Source organism: Pseudorca crassidens, chromosome 15, assembly GCF_039906515.1.
Source record: "Pseudorca crassidens isolate mPseCra1 chromosome 15, mPseCra1.hap1, whole genome shotgun sequence".
NCBI lineage: Eukaryota > Metazoa > Chordata > Mammalia > Artiodactyla > Delphinidae > Pseudorca > Pseudorca crassidens.
In genome coordinates, this window is record NC_090310.1 from 9,867,283 (window position 1) to 9,881,352 (window position 14,070).

At 55.1% G+C, this 14,070-nt stretch overlaps 1 protein-coding gene across 7 annotated transcripts in view; it reads left to right on the forward strand.

Moving 5' to 3' along the window:
• Nucleotides 1-14,070, forward strand: part of GTF2IRD1 (GTF2I repeat domain containing 1) — a 112,029-nt gene that overhangs the window by 63,604 nt on the left and 34,355 nt on the right. For 5 of the 7 annotated variants that reach the window (XM_067705940.1, XM_067705934.1, XM_067705938.1 and 2 more), the window contains 6 exons: nt 2,894-2,941; nt 3,847-3,912; nt 5,009-5,192; nt 10,748-10,797; nt 11,017-11,073; nt 12,505-12,588. In XM_067705940.1, the coding sequence (XP_067562041.1) occupies nt 2,894-2,941; nt 3,847-3,912; nt 5,009-5,192; nt 10,748-10,797; nt 11,017-11,073; nt 12,505-12,588 (489 nt within the window). The remainder of the gene's footprint in view (nt 1-2,893; nt 2,942-3,846; nt 3,913-5,008; nt 5,193-10,747; nt 10,798-11,016; nt 11,074-12,504; nt 12,589-14,070) is intronic. The other 2 variants (XM_067705936.1, XM_067705937.1) reach the window with 2 other exon arrangements.

The window sequence follows — 14,070 nt, forward strand, 5'->3', positions numbered from 1 at the left end:
AGTGTGGCCTGGTCTTTAAGAAGTCGCATGTCACCTGGCTGCATTCACAGCAGAATTAAGAAGACCGAGGGGGATTTCCCTGGAGGTGCAGTGGTTGAGAATCCATCTGCCAGTGTAGGGGACATGGGTTTGATCCCTGGTCCGGGAAGATCCCACATGCCATGGAGCAGCTAAGCCCTCAGGCCACAACTACTGAAGCCCGCGCGCCTAGAGCCCGTGCTCCACAACAAGAGAAGCCACCGCAATGAGAAGCCCGCGCACCGCAACGAAGAGTAGCCCCCGTTCGCCGCAACTAGAGAAAGCCCCGTGCGCAGCAACGAAGACCCAACGCAGCCAAAAATAAATAAATTTAATAAATTTAAAAAAAAAGAAGACCAAGGGGGTCCCGATCTGTGGAGGCCCCTGGAGTTGGGGGGCCGTGGACCAGCATGGTGCGATTTCTATCGGAAAGGCTTCTCCCAGCTGGTGGTGTTACTGTATTGTACAAATCATCCCTCGTTTGCTCACCTGGTGCCTTGGGCATCTCTGGTCATGCCCTCGATCGTTTACCAAGGTTGAAAATGGGGAGGCAGTGAGCACATGGACGGGTTTGTTCAGGGTAAGTAGCCCCGCACCATGCCAGGGGGCAGGGGGGAAAAGCAGGCAACTTTCTCACGTTTGGAATTAGGGCCCCCAAAGTACAAAGGTCATCATCTCCTGCTGCCTTTGAAAGAGCCCCCCGCCCCCCGGGGGAGGACCCGGCCCCGCTTCCTTCTGTTTTCAGGGTCCTACAACAAAGGCTGGCAGAAACCCCTCCTTAGTGGAGCCACAGAGCTGAGCTGGTTCCCTGTGGGTGTCTGGGTCCGGTCATTTGCCTGGCTCTCAGATTGTTGCTACCGCCTGGGGGTGGCCCTGCACACACGGACAGCTCAGAGAGGGGACAGACTTCCCGGTCTCCCCTCTTGTTCCTCTCAAGCCATTTCATGAACTTGATCGGTGCTGCCATTGTGACATCTGGGCATCTCCCTCCGCCCTGAGACAGATCCAGCTCCCTGATTCAGGGAACCCTCCCTGGCAGCACTGCTTGTCCCTCTGTCCCCACCAGACTCCTCTCCTCCTGTCTGCCCCTCTCTGTCTAGAAATGGCAAAGATGAAGTTGGTGAGTTTGGGATCCCCCAGGGGCTTCCCCTGAGACAGGGGCCTTCATTCATTTGGGAGGAGAGTCCGGGAAGGGCAGTCCTGGTACGAAGGGGGACTGGACAGGACAGCAGTGCCGTCAGGCCCGTCACCCCTGTGGGCAGCTGAGCTGAGGGACCACGGGAGCCCACGTAAATCACACACCTGAGTTAACGCAGCTGAGGAAGCTGGGAGCTGGGCTGGTGATCTGCCCTCCATCACTGGCTGAGAGCTCTTTCCAGGCATTGATCCCAGCCCTTGTACCTTGCTGGTCTGCTCCCACAGCCAGAAAAAAGCCTCCAGGCAGAGTCAGGTGGGCCCATAGTGTACTTACTGCCATGAGGAAAATTTAGGCCGAAAGCTCAGGCCTGGCCCTTTTTAAGTCAGAGGCTGAGCATAGATGAAACCTTCCAGAACCTTCCGGGCTGAGCCCCAAGGCTTAGGCTTGTCTGGCAATCCCAGATGCAGGCTCCCCCTCCCTCCGTCCGTGAGTGGGCCTTGACCATGGGCAGCTCTCCCAGGATCAGCCCCTTTCCATCCCACTCACGATCCCATCTGGAACATCCCTGCATCCCTCATCACCGAGCATCCTCTCCACCAGCTGGCCAAGAGCAGACCCAGGTCCGACTTCTCCACGCCTCACCAGCTCAGCCTCGTGTCAGGGGCTGAGAAGGGCTGTTAAGGGTTAGCCCTGCCTGGGAAAGCACCTGGCAAACGCACAGCAAACTTCCTAAGTCGCAGTTTCCTTCTGGTTCTTTCAAGTGTTGAAAGTCCCCACACCTTCCTCCAGCTCTTGGCACCAAAGAGCTGCTGCTGATGGAGGCCCTGCAGCCCACTGGTCGGCCTGTGCCGCACCCCCTGCACCCCACTTCCACTGTCCGCACTTGGAGTTCATCCTGCTGCGGAAATCCGCCATCTCTGAGTTTGCCACCACCCTCCCCACACACACTTCCCCCCTCCCTGCCTGTGTCCCTCTCCCACCCCACTGCTTTCCCTGGACACTTGGGTCCAGCCCAGGTGTACCCCCCCTCAGCCCCCCAGGGCCAGTCTCACCCCTCCCCTGTATAGCTTGAGCCCTCACCTCCCCTGTTGTTCACTGTGCCACGACCTTGCTGCCTGTTGGACGGGCACCTGGGGACAAGGTTGGGTCCCTTGTGTCCAGGCCAGAGCCAGTGTCATCTGGTCAGATGCTTTGGGACCACGTGACCCTAGATGGCTCCACGCCCCCACCTGCCTTTCCTCCATCCCCTTACCCAGCCATGCCACCTGACATGTGGGATCGTAGTACCCTGACTGGGGATAGAACCTCTGCCCCCTGCAGTGGAAGCGTGGAGCCCTAACCACTGGACCGCCAAGGAATTCCCTCTGTTTTTCTTGACGGCATCACTGCCATCTGGCATCATATGTAATGTTTGACATCACACCAGGAAGACAAGGCTTTGTCTTGTTCCCGTGTGTCCTCAATGCCTAGAACAGAACCTGGCAGTCAGTAGATGGAAGGACAGGCTGGTGCAGGGCTGGTCTCCACGGGGTGTTTACCAAATGTGACAGGATATCTGGTCTCTGAAACTCACATGGAGGCAAGGGCAGGTGCTTGTGCAAAATTGGGGTCCATGATCCCATCTGGGAGTCACCATGCCGTGCTCCAGAGTCTGGGCCTGCCGTTCCCCACCTGTCTGCCCTGACTTTGGTGGTGCAGGAGATGATGAACATGGCTGCCTGGCACCCTCTTTTTCAGACAAAGGCCCCAGCGAGGACCCGCGGCCTGAGGAGAGGCCTGTGGAGGGTGAGGCACTGTTCACCCCCCATTTTTCACCCCCCCCCACGTCTCCTCCCCTCCCCAGTCCTGCATCTCCTTTTTGTCTCTTCCCAACACCAGGTTTGGGGGTGGGTGTCCTGTGGGCTGCCTGAGTTGGGAGGAGGTTTATAGACCTGTCTTGTAGAACTAAGAGGTACACGGTCAGAGGTAGAAGCAGCTCTTTCTGGTAAAGGAAATTGTAAGCCTTTCTTATTTTGTTTTTATATACACCCTGCCTCTTTCCACAAAGGTTTTAAGGCTGAGTCTTCCTGAGCAAGTCGAATTTAGGCCTGAAAGCACAAAATTGGCTTTGTGTCCAATAGACATGTTCAATCTCAGGAACACTGCTCATTCCCACCCTGCGGAGGGTGGGAGTAGGACAGGCAGGGAGATCAAGGTGAGGATGGGTCTGTTTCCACCCCTGGAACGGAATGAGTGGGTGTCAGAGGAGAGGAGCGTCACTTTCCCAATCCCAAACCCAGCCTGGCAGGGGAGGAACTCTGAAGTTTTAATCAACATCCACTGCCACCTAGTGGCGGCATACTCAATTTGCAGGCTTAGAGTTCACAAGCTAGCAAAGTCACTTACGGTGCTGGTCTAGAGTGACATTCACATAGAAAGGCCCATGGTCATTCTTAGGCCTCAGAACCTTCCATTCAGTCCTGGTAATGCCCTAGATCCGATTTCACAAGCAGGTATTTGAGCCCCAGAATTGTGGACCTGTCTGCAGGGATGCCACTTCTGAGGAAGTAGGTTACTGCCACCATTACCCTTCCCCATTCCAAGGTCCCAGCACAGGGTCATTCTTGGTGCCAGCAGACCTAGGACATGAGCTGAGCAGCAGGGTCCTGTTGCCACTGGGGAGGCTCACCAAACTGTTCTTTGCCTTTCAGACAGTCATGGTGACGTGATCCGGCCTCTGCGGAAGCAGGTGGAGCTGCTTTTCAACACGCGATACGGTGAGCGAGGAGCCGGGTAGGGTCGAGGGCATCCAGGCCTCCCTCCAGCTGCCCTGTTTTCAGAGGGCCTGATCCCCCATCCCAGCTGCTCCTGGAACAGAGACAGAGGAGGGAGGGGCCGGAGGGGCTGGGACCAACTGGGAAAGGGCCGGGGCTCCGCAGGGCCTGCCATCCTGCCCCTTCCTCAGCTCTAGACCTCCCTCCCTGGGAGACTGAGGCACTGCCAGAGAACCCCACCCTCTGAAACGCAGCGTCCCCACCTCCTCCTTCAACAGGCTCACACTCAACTCATGGTCTGCCTCAGCCTCAGCTTACAGAGGCCTCTCTGACTGCTGTCACTGCCCCTCTGTACCCACAGACACCCTTGTTCAGGGTCCTCAGGAGGACAGATGGATAACAAGGTCTTTCCTACTAGAAAGACCAGGAAAGAAAACAGGGAGGCAGGGAGAAGCCTGCTCTTCATTCAGCCCTTGTGGTTGGCCAGGCACTGGCAAGGTGCTTCTCCCATCCCATCTCACAAAACGCCTGTGTCCTAATGTCCATTTTACAGATGAGGAAAATGAGGCCTGGGGAAGTGATGTGGCTTGTCCTAGGCCCCAGAACTAGTGAGCGGCAGTGCCTGGCCTGGGCCTCAGATGTCTCTGGTTCCCAAGGCGTGGTGTTGGGCCATGCAGGGGGTTGGGGTTATTTATGGTGGCAGGGGGACCCTCTGGAGGACCTTTCTGGCAGCACGGGGACAAGTGGACTCGGGTGGAGCCGATGCCAGGTCTCACCAGCTGTCAGCAGTTTCTCCCGCATTGCCTGGGTATGAGGGCATGAACTGAGCATAGGTCTTACCCACTTACTTGGGTTCACATCCCCCAGCTCTGGGGCTCTGAGACCTGAGACAGGTCACATCCCCTCTGGGCTCTGGGTCTCTTACCCACAGCCTGGGGCTAACAGTACTTACCTCAGGAGGGTCAGGAGGGTTCAACTAAGGGCTAAGTTTCAAAAGGGCTCCAGCACCTACGGCCCCCCCATGCAGACATGGGAGGTGGGAGTTGAGGCTCGTGGCCCCATAGATCTGGGTGGCCCTACAGCAGCCGTATCTCTGCAGCCAAGGCCATTGGCATCTCGGAGCCTGTCAAGGTGCCCTACTCCAAGTTCCTGATGTACCCAGAGGAGCTGTTTGTGGTGGGGCTGCCTGAAGGCATCTCCCTCCGCAGGCCCAACTGCTTCGGGATCGCCAAGCTCCGGAAGATCCTGGAGGCCAGCAACAGCATCCAGTTCGTCATCAAGAGGTAAGGCCCGGCCGGGTCCACGGGAGCCCTTCCAGGCTCGCCCGGCACCCAGGAGCAGCGCCAAGTAGCCATCTTCCTCTTCAGACTGGGGAAGGCTTTTTTCTTAAAAAAAATAGGGCATTCGATGAGGTTTGGCCTCAGTTGAGCAGGCACGAGGTTGCCCAGGCCCAGCCCAGGCCTGAAGGACCTTAAGCAACTAGACTGACGCCCTCTCAGTCCCACGAGAACAGCCCCCAGTTTACCCAGGTGTAGAATGGGAGAACTCCCGCCAGCTTGACCTCCTGGGTAATTCTGAGCACCTCTGGGCCAGGGGGCATCCAGGCTGAGGACAATGCCCCATGACCCCAGGACTGGAAAATCAGGCATTGGCATTTTGAGTCTCTTCTGTTTCCTCGGGCATCTGATTTTTGTCAGCGAGGACCCAGGGAGCTCCAGTGTGTCCAGCCTGTGTGCCGGCTCAGATATAAATTGTCAGCGAGGACCCAGGGAACTCCAGTGTGTCCAGCCTGTGTGCCGGCTCAGATATAAAGTCCCTTTGGAGGAGGTGGAGGCAGCTACTAAATTTTTAAAAGGTGAGGGAGGACCTGGGGTGAACTGTTTTGTGTTTTTGGGTTTTTTTTTTGTGGTACGTGGGCCTCTCACTGTGTGGCCTCTCCCGCTGCGGAGCACAGGCTCCGGACGCGCAGGCCCAGCGGCCACGGCTCACGGGCCCAGCCGCTCCGCGGCATGTGGGATCCTCCCGGACCGAGGCGCAAACTCACGCCCCCTGCATCGGCAGGCGGACCCCCAACCACTGCACCACCAGGGAAGCCCTGTTTTGTGTTTTTTTGCTTCTGTGTATTAACGCGATGTCTTATAAATTTACTTTTAGTTTGGTTGGAAGTGACAAGAAAGAGGAGACTCTTAAGGGCTTGTTGTCCCTGGGGGAGTAGATGGCCCCCAAATTGGGAGACTCACAGTGTCCTTCACGCCTCGAGTGGCAGGCTGGTGATGGGGTGCGGAGCAGGGAGCTCTCTCGTGGGGCCTGGTTTGCGCCAGGAGAAGCAGAGAGGGTGATGCTCCAGGAGATGCAAATAGTGGACACGTGGTTCCCTCCTTCCACAAATACATCTTGAGTGCCCACCGTGTTCCAGGAGTGACGCAGCAGCAAATGCCACCAAGTCCTGCCCTCGAGTTGGCTGATCTCACGGAATTGAATCACAATACAGTATCAGGTAGAGATAAATGCTATGATGCAGGTTAAAGGGGCAAAGAAGGAGGGGCAGGAGGAACCTGTCCATGGAGGGGACTTTGGAGCAGAGACTTAATGAAGCAAGGTTTGCAAATTATTTGCAGTGGAAGAGCATTGAAGCAGTGGGAACAGCAGGTGCAAAAGCCCTGAGGCAGGGACATCCTTGTGTGTTTGAAGTCTAGCAAGGTGCCATTGTGACTGGTGCAGGGGGAGTGGGGGAAGAGCGAGAGTGGCGAGGCCCAAGAGATAGCAGGAGCTGGATCATACAGGGTCTTAGACTGGTTTAAAGAATCTGGATTTTATTTCAAATTTAACAAGGACTCACCGGAAGCTTTTGAGGAGGATGGGCAGGGGCAGAAACGGGGACCAGTGAGGAGGCTGTTCCTGGCCCAGGGGACACAGTGGCATCTTGGATTAGGTAAAGGTGGGGGTGGGATGGTGAAAAGTTGTCAGATTCAGACAGTGTTTTGAAGATGAGGCTGGTAGAATTTGCTGATATATGGGATGTGAGTCTGCTGTGTGTTATGTTTGAGGTGCGTGGGGGCCTTCCAGAGAGGGTTGGCAGGTGGATTTACGGGGGTCAGACTCAGGAGAGAGGCCAGGGTGGGGACAGAACATGGGAACCTGTCAGCATTCAGGAGGGACGTAGCACATGGGGACTGCTTGCCTCATCCACCCCCTCAAACTGAGAACTGGAAGCCCTTGGGTGACTCGCAGGCTCCTGGGTCTAAGCCCAGCTCCTCCTGTTACTCCCCCTGACCTTGGGTAGGTTGTTCAGGGCATTAAATGGGGCATACTGTACCAATTATGGGGTGGCCCTGGAGGTCAAGGCTTAGCAAAAGACCTGGCACAGTGTAGGTACTCAATTAAGATTTTTTTTTTTTTTTAGTATCAGGTTTATTGAAGTTTAATTTACATTCAGTAAAACTCACCCTTTTAAAATGCACAACTCTTTGATTTTTGGCAAACTCACACTGTCACATCACTACCATCAAGACACAAAACAGTTCCATCACTCCACAAGCTTCCCTTGTGCCCTTTTGTTGGCTACCCCAGACCCTGCGACCTGGTAGTTGATCATTTTTTTGCCATTTTGCCTTTTCCAGAATGTCATATAAATGGAATCATACATTGTGCATCTCATTGGGTCTGGCTCTTTCACTCAGCTTTTGAGATTCATCCATGTGGTTGCCTGTATCAGGAGTTCATTTAAAAAATATATATAAATTTTAAAAAGTGAATTTAGATAATTCGTTTTCTGAATGCCAAGTGAAGAAAATGATTCAAGTAGGAAAGAGTGATTAACTTTGTCCAGTGGAACAGTTGGGGTGTTAGGATTAAGGACCAGTTGGGGTGATTCTAAGAGATAATCGGAGAAGAGAGATGGAGCACTTGAGTATAATTATTTTGTTATTCTTCATTTAAAAAATTAGTCAAAAATACTATTGGGAATATTAGTGAAAAATCGCCACTTCTCATTAATCTTACTTCTAAAAAATATGTATTTGGGGGATGATGTAACTGTTCTGGAATTAAAAGTATGGCTGCATAAACAACTTTGTGAATATACTAAAAACCATTGATGCGTGTACCTTAAAGAGTGAATTACATCTCAATAAAGTATAAATGTATGTGTGTGTGTGTGTGTGTGTGTGTGTGTGTGTGCGCGTGTGTGTGTATATATATATTAGTTGGCCAGAGCAGCCATAACAAAGTACTACAGACTGGGTGGCTTAAACAACAGAAATTTATTTCTCGCAGTTCTGGAGTCTGGAAGTTCAGGGTCAAGGTGTCAGCAGGGTTAGTTTCCCCTGAGGTCTGTCTCCTTGGCTTGCAGACAACCACCTTCTTGCTGAGTCTTCACATGGTCATTCCTCTCTGTCCACACATCCTTGGTATCTCTCTGTGACCTAATCTCCTCTCCCTATGAGGACACTAGTCAGATTGGATTAGGGCCCACCCTAATGTCCTCATGTAAAGACCTTATTTTGAAATACAGTGAGCCTATAAAAAAATATATGAGAAATCAGCACTTGGAGGGATGTCACTGACGGACTGATTTCCACCTAAACCTGAATTCCACGTCCTTCTAAACAGCCTCCAGACAGCGGCTGCCAGTTGATGAGAGTTGGCACAGAGTCAAATCAAACTTTCTAAATCTTTGATCAAAAAACATTCTTAACCCAGATTCTTGAACAAACATGTATCCAAACTTTTCATATTCTTTTGTGCATTCTTCTGGAAATAGGGTCCCTTGCTTCATCAAATTCTCCAAAGTTAAAACAAACCAACAACAAAAAAAAAACCTTGGGAAATTTAAAACCATGGGTGGATTCACACGGATGGGAGACTGAGGTCCAGGGGAGGAGTGGCAGAAGGTCTGTCTGATTGCAGCGCTGCAGGGCAGTTCTGGTGCCGACCTCCCAGACTTAGCAGACCCTACGGATTCAGGACACAGTCCCCAGCAAGACCACCCCCACTTCCAACATCAGCTAAAGTTCAAAGGTCCCTAGACCACCGACACTCCTGAGCAGCTGGCTGCAAATTCAGGGGTTCCCAGGACCCCTCCCCAAGTTTGATAATTAACTAGCACGACTTACAGGACCCAGGAAAGCACTGTGTGACAGTTTTATAGAAAGGATGCAAATCAGGACCAGCCAAATGAAGAGACATAAAGGACAAAGTTTGGGAGGGACTGGATGTGGAGCTTCCATCCCCTCTTCCTGCGAAATCAGGGCCCATCACCCTCCCAGCACATCAGTGTGTTCACCAACCAGGCAGCTCCACCGACCCCAGTGTCCACACTTTTACTGGAATTAATTGCTAGCCTTCACTGGCTTACTGGCCAAGTGATTGGACTGTCTCCAGCCCCCCTTCCCCTCCCTAGAGGTCAAGAGGTCTGGCTGATAACAGTGGCTTGAAGACCAGACAAGCTATATTATACAGCACTGATTCTAAGTGCCCCATTTTTGATGCAACCTTGTCCAGCTGTAGCAGGCCTGTCTGGGTGGCGGGGGTCTGGGCTGAATGGCAGGCTGAGGGCACTGGGGAGGTCACATTGGCCAGAGGAGGGCTGGCAGGGCATGGCGGGTGCAACAGGTACCAGAATCACTCCTTCACATCTCCCGAAGGGAAGGGATGCTGGACCAGGGTTCAGTGTGAGGGTGAGTCTGTAGGTGAGGCTGCCCGGGGAGGTGCTGGGCTTTTCCTCACAGGGGTATCCAAGCAGTGACACAGGAGACCCTGCCTGGGAGTGAGGCCAAAGGCCAGACTCTCAGGGCACCACCCCCTCCATCAAGTGGATGAGGATTTGGTGTCCCTCCTGGCAGCGGGCATCTGTGCCTGACACAGAACTGGGCTTACAGGGCCAGGGAGGGAGGAGGCACAGCCCTGCCTTAGATCACAGTTTCAGGAGCTGGAAAAGCCCTCAGACTACATTTAGACCCCCCATCACTTCCTCTCTGCCTTCTTATGGGGAAGCGGAAGCCCAGAAAGTGTAATGATTTCCCCACAGGCACTGAGCAGGGCTCCCAGGCCAGAGTGCTGTCTGCGGTCCTGTTGTGTCTTCAAGTATGGATTTATGAGGCCTGTTCCCCTCTGAGCCAGGGCAGCATTATTATTCCATTTCAGATGAGAAAACAGGCCTGGGGTGGGAGGGGTCCCTCAGCGGGAGAGGCTGCAGGCAAGAAGGAGGGGATGCCTAGTTTGAACTCTGCCCCTCTCGCTGTGCGGTCTTGGGCACGTTACTCACCTTCCTGATGCCTCAGTCTCCCATTCCTGCAAGTGGGATGATGGAAACAGTGCCTACCTCAAGGATGTCGGGCGGGTTACCTAATGTGAGGACAGGCTCTGTGGAGTCTGCAGGGATACAGACATCAGTGTAAAGCTGGGTCTGGTCCCCGAGGCCCCGACCCCAGAGTGAGATGGTGTCAGCCAGAAACCTTGGGCCTTCCCTACACCAGGATCTTGCCAGAGTCAGTCCCGACTGTGTCTACAGCTCCGTAGGAAGGCCCCCAGACCACGTGCTCTGACCCTGGCCAGTGGCAGTTATGCATCCTGGAACCGAGAGTGAGGGGTTCAGCTCCACCGGGCCAGGACCAGGCTGGTTTTGCTCCTGGCTGGATCCTCAGAGCCCAGCGCAGCCCCCAGATCACACATGTGGGTCAGCAGGACAGCTGCCTGGGAGGCAGAAACCCCAGACCTTGACTGTCCAGAGCCAGGAGCGCCCACTGCACAGATGTGCAGACTGAGGCCCGGGGGAGAGCTGGGTAGTACCGGGGAGCCCTGGAGGGACCTTGGTGATAGCCCCACTTGTGTTTTGCAGGCCTGAGCTGCTCACCGAAGGAGTCAAAGAGCCCCTCACAGACAGCCAAGGTACCCTGCGCAGGGTCATGGGCCGAGGCGCGGGCCGGGCGTGGGAGGGGTCCCAGGCTTCTGCCATCACCCCTCCTCCTGCTTCCTCTGTCCTGGTCCCGTCTACCCTGGCATCCCCCCATTGCCCTCCCTGCTGGGTTTGCCCCCACCAGATACCACCTCTGTCCCGGGTCCCAGGAGCTGCCTGCTCACCCTGGCTTCTCTCCCCCCCGCCCCCAGAGAGGGATTCCGGGGACCCTCTTGTGGACGAGAGCCTGAAGAGACAGGGCTTTCAAGGTAAGGTTGCAGCTCAGGATGGGGTCCGCAGTCCCAGTGCCATGACCTTGACCTGGCTTGGGTTTGGAGGGCCAGGCTAGGGGTGGGAGGGGCTGGACGCCAACCTCAGGGCCCCGGGGTCTGAGCGAGGCCGGCGGGCAGCCAGGCAGGGCTGGAGTTTGCCAGCCCCAGTGAGAGGCTCCGCAAGGTGGCTGGGGGTTCGGGGGTACAGGGCGCGGGAGCCGGCCTGCTGTCCGTCTGGGGAAGCAGCTGACCTGCCCGCTTCGTATTAGGCAGCCGGCCGTGCTCTTAGTGCTTTCAAATCAGAGGAGAGGAGGTCACGGAGGGCAGGGAGGGCTCTCCCGAGAAGGAGGACCCTGGTTGGGCCAAGGAGGGGCGGGAGGATGTGAGCGTGGAGGAAGAGGCGTGGAAGATGGGGGAAGCCTGATGCAGGGAGGGGCCAGGGACTGACAGGGGAGGCTCCCTCCCCACAGTGGAGGCTGGTATTACCTTTTGGTTAAGATCAAGTGTAGTATCGGTAGGGGCTGCGGTGGCTGAGAGCAGCCGTCCACGTGCACGTCGGGGCAGCTCTAGGGTGTGGCTGTGAGTCCCCTAGGGTGGGTGCTCCCCATGTCCTGGGTGGTCAGTGTGACCCAGAGGAGAAAGTGGGGTCAGCCAGACCAGCGGCAGGAAGGGCCAGCCCCTGTGGGTGGAGGAGCCCAAATCCCAGAGGGGCACCTGCTTACCCCCCAGCCTCTCAACTCCTTCCTGGGCAGCCGGAACTTTCTGGGACGGGGGAGTTCCGTCTCTCACTTCACCCTGTGACCCCTCATACTCAGCCCTCTTAGCAGACTGGGGTCCGACCAGCCAGAGACCCACCCCCTCCCTCCTCCATCCTCCACCTCTCTCTTCCCACAAGGCAGTGCAGGTTCTCATCTCCCCAAGGCCGGGGGCTCGTCCAGGGGTCTCATGGCAGGTGCTGGCACGCAGGCTCCATAAGCGATAGCTTCTGGGTGAATGAGTGACCACGGGGAGCTTCCAGGCCGGCTCCTGCCTCCGCGGGGCCGCCGTGTCCACTGAGCTCACGTCCCCGCGCTGCCTCCTGCCTCCCGCCTGACTCTGAGCGAGGCCCCACTCCCCCCGCCGGTGACGCAGGAGGCTGCTCCCCTCCGTGGCGTCTCTCACCTCCAGGGCTGGCTCACTGGTGTGGGTTTCAAATGTCAACAGTTAATTTCCGACTCATCGCTGTTGTCGCGAGAGTGCGCGTCCTTCCAGAAAAAACACACGTCTCCGTCAAGAAGTTAGTGCTGGAGGACTCCAAGGGGCCCACTCCACGGAGCTGATAATTGCCTGAGAAGGAGTTCCCCATAGTTAGGAAATCGTATTCCTTTAAAGTCACCAAGTGCCTTTTCATTTAACAGCCCAAATCCGTAATTGTTTTTCACTTTGCAGAAAATTATGATGCCAGACTCTCACGGATCGACATTGCCAACACGCTGAGGGAGCAGGTCCAGGATCTGTTCAATAAGAAATACGGTGAGCCCCGGGACACCCTGGCGGGAGGGAAGAGAGGCGGGAGCAACCCGGTTCTGGCCGTGGTCTCCTCTGGGAAGACCGCTCACCTGCATACAAATACGTCTTGAGCACTTACTGTGTGCCAGGCACTGGGGAAAAGGGAGTGAAGAAAACACGCAGTCTCACGGGGACTTCTCTGGCGGTCCAGTGGTTAAGACTCCGTGCTTCCACTGCAGGGGCTGCGGGTTCGATCCCTGGTCGGGGAGCTAAGATCCCACATGCCAGAAACAAACAGACAAACAAAAAAAACCACGCAGTCCCTGCCCTCGGGGGACCCTGCAGACCAGTGACGTGAGACCGGCATAGAACAGCTCTACCCAGAATCCAGCGACAGTGAGGCGTCGTCCCATGATTATGCAGGAAAAGAGCAGGCTGCTCAAGAGAAAATAGCTCTCCTTAGATTGGAAGCCAGGGAAGGGCTCTTGGAAGAAAGAACTGAACCATGGGGAATCAAGCAGAGTGTGAAGGAAGGGCATTCTGGCTGAGGTGATGGCATGTGCAAAGGCCCTGAGGCTTGTCTTAAGAAGGAGCCAAGGGAGTTCCCTGGCGGTCCAGTGGTTAGGACTTGGCGCTTTCACTGCCGTGGGCCCTGGTCAGGGAACTAAGATCCTGCAAACCATACGGTGCAGCCAAAAAAAAAAAAAAAAAAATACATATATATATATATATATATATGTATATAGACACATATATATATGTAAGTAGATAGATAGATGTAAGAAGGAGCCAAAAGCCGAAGCGTAAGGGCAGGCACTGGGGGAGAGGAGGGCCCTGCGGAGCTGGCCAGAAGACAGATCCAATTGTCCAGGGCCTTGGAGGGAACCATGATACCGGGTTTGTATTTTGGGAGGATTGAAGTAAATGGAGCAGTTTTGCACTTTTAAAGTGTCTCCCTGGATGCCGTGAGGAAAGTGAGTGGCTGTGGGAGGGTGGGAGTGGACACTGGGAGACCAGCCCAGAGGCTGGAGCAGTATTTCGGCGAGAGTGATGATGGCTTGGGCAGGCCCTGGCCGGGATGCTGCAGGAAACCGGATGGAGTGAGATGTGCTTCCGAGGGAGAACCACAGGCGCAGATTGACGGGGCAGCGGGAGGAGTGGAGGCATCCAGCTGCGTCCTGCCTCGAGGAGGACAACCTGTATCTGTTAAGGTGCTTTTCGGTCTCAAGTAGCAAAACCAAACTGGCTTCAACCGTTAAGGGGGTTAATTGGCTCATGATTCAGTTACTATGACTTCACAACAGATCACCCTAACACGTGGTTGCCTAGAATAGCCATGATCATGTATTATCTCTGAGGGTCAGTGAGTCAGGACTTTGGGAGCAAGCCGAGCTGGGGAGCTGTCACTCACGGTCTGTCCCGGGATTGCAGGCAGAAGGCGGGTGAAGCTGGGGTCATCTGGACGGCATCCTCACTCACATGTCTGACGCCTGGGCTGGGGAAAGA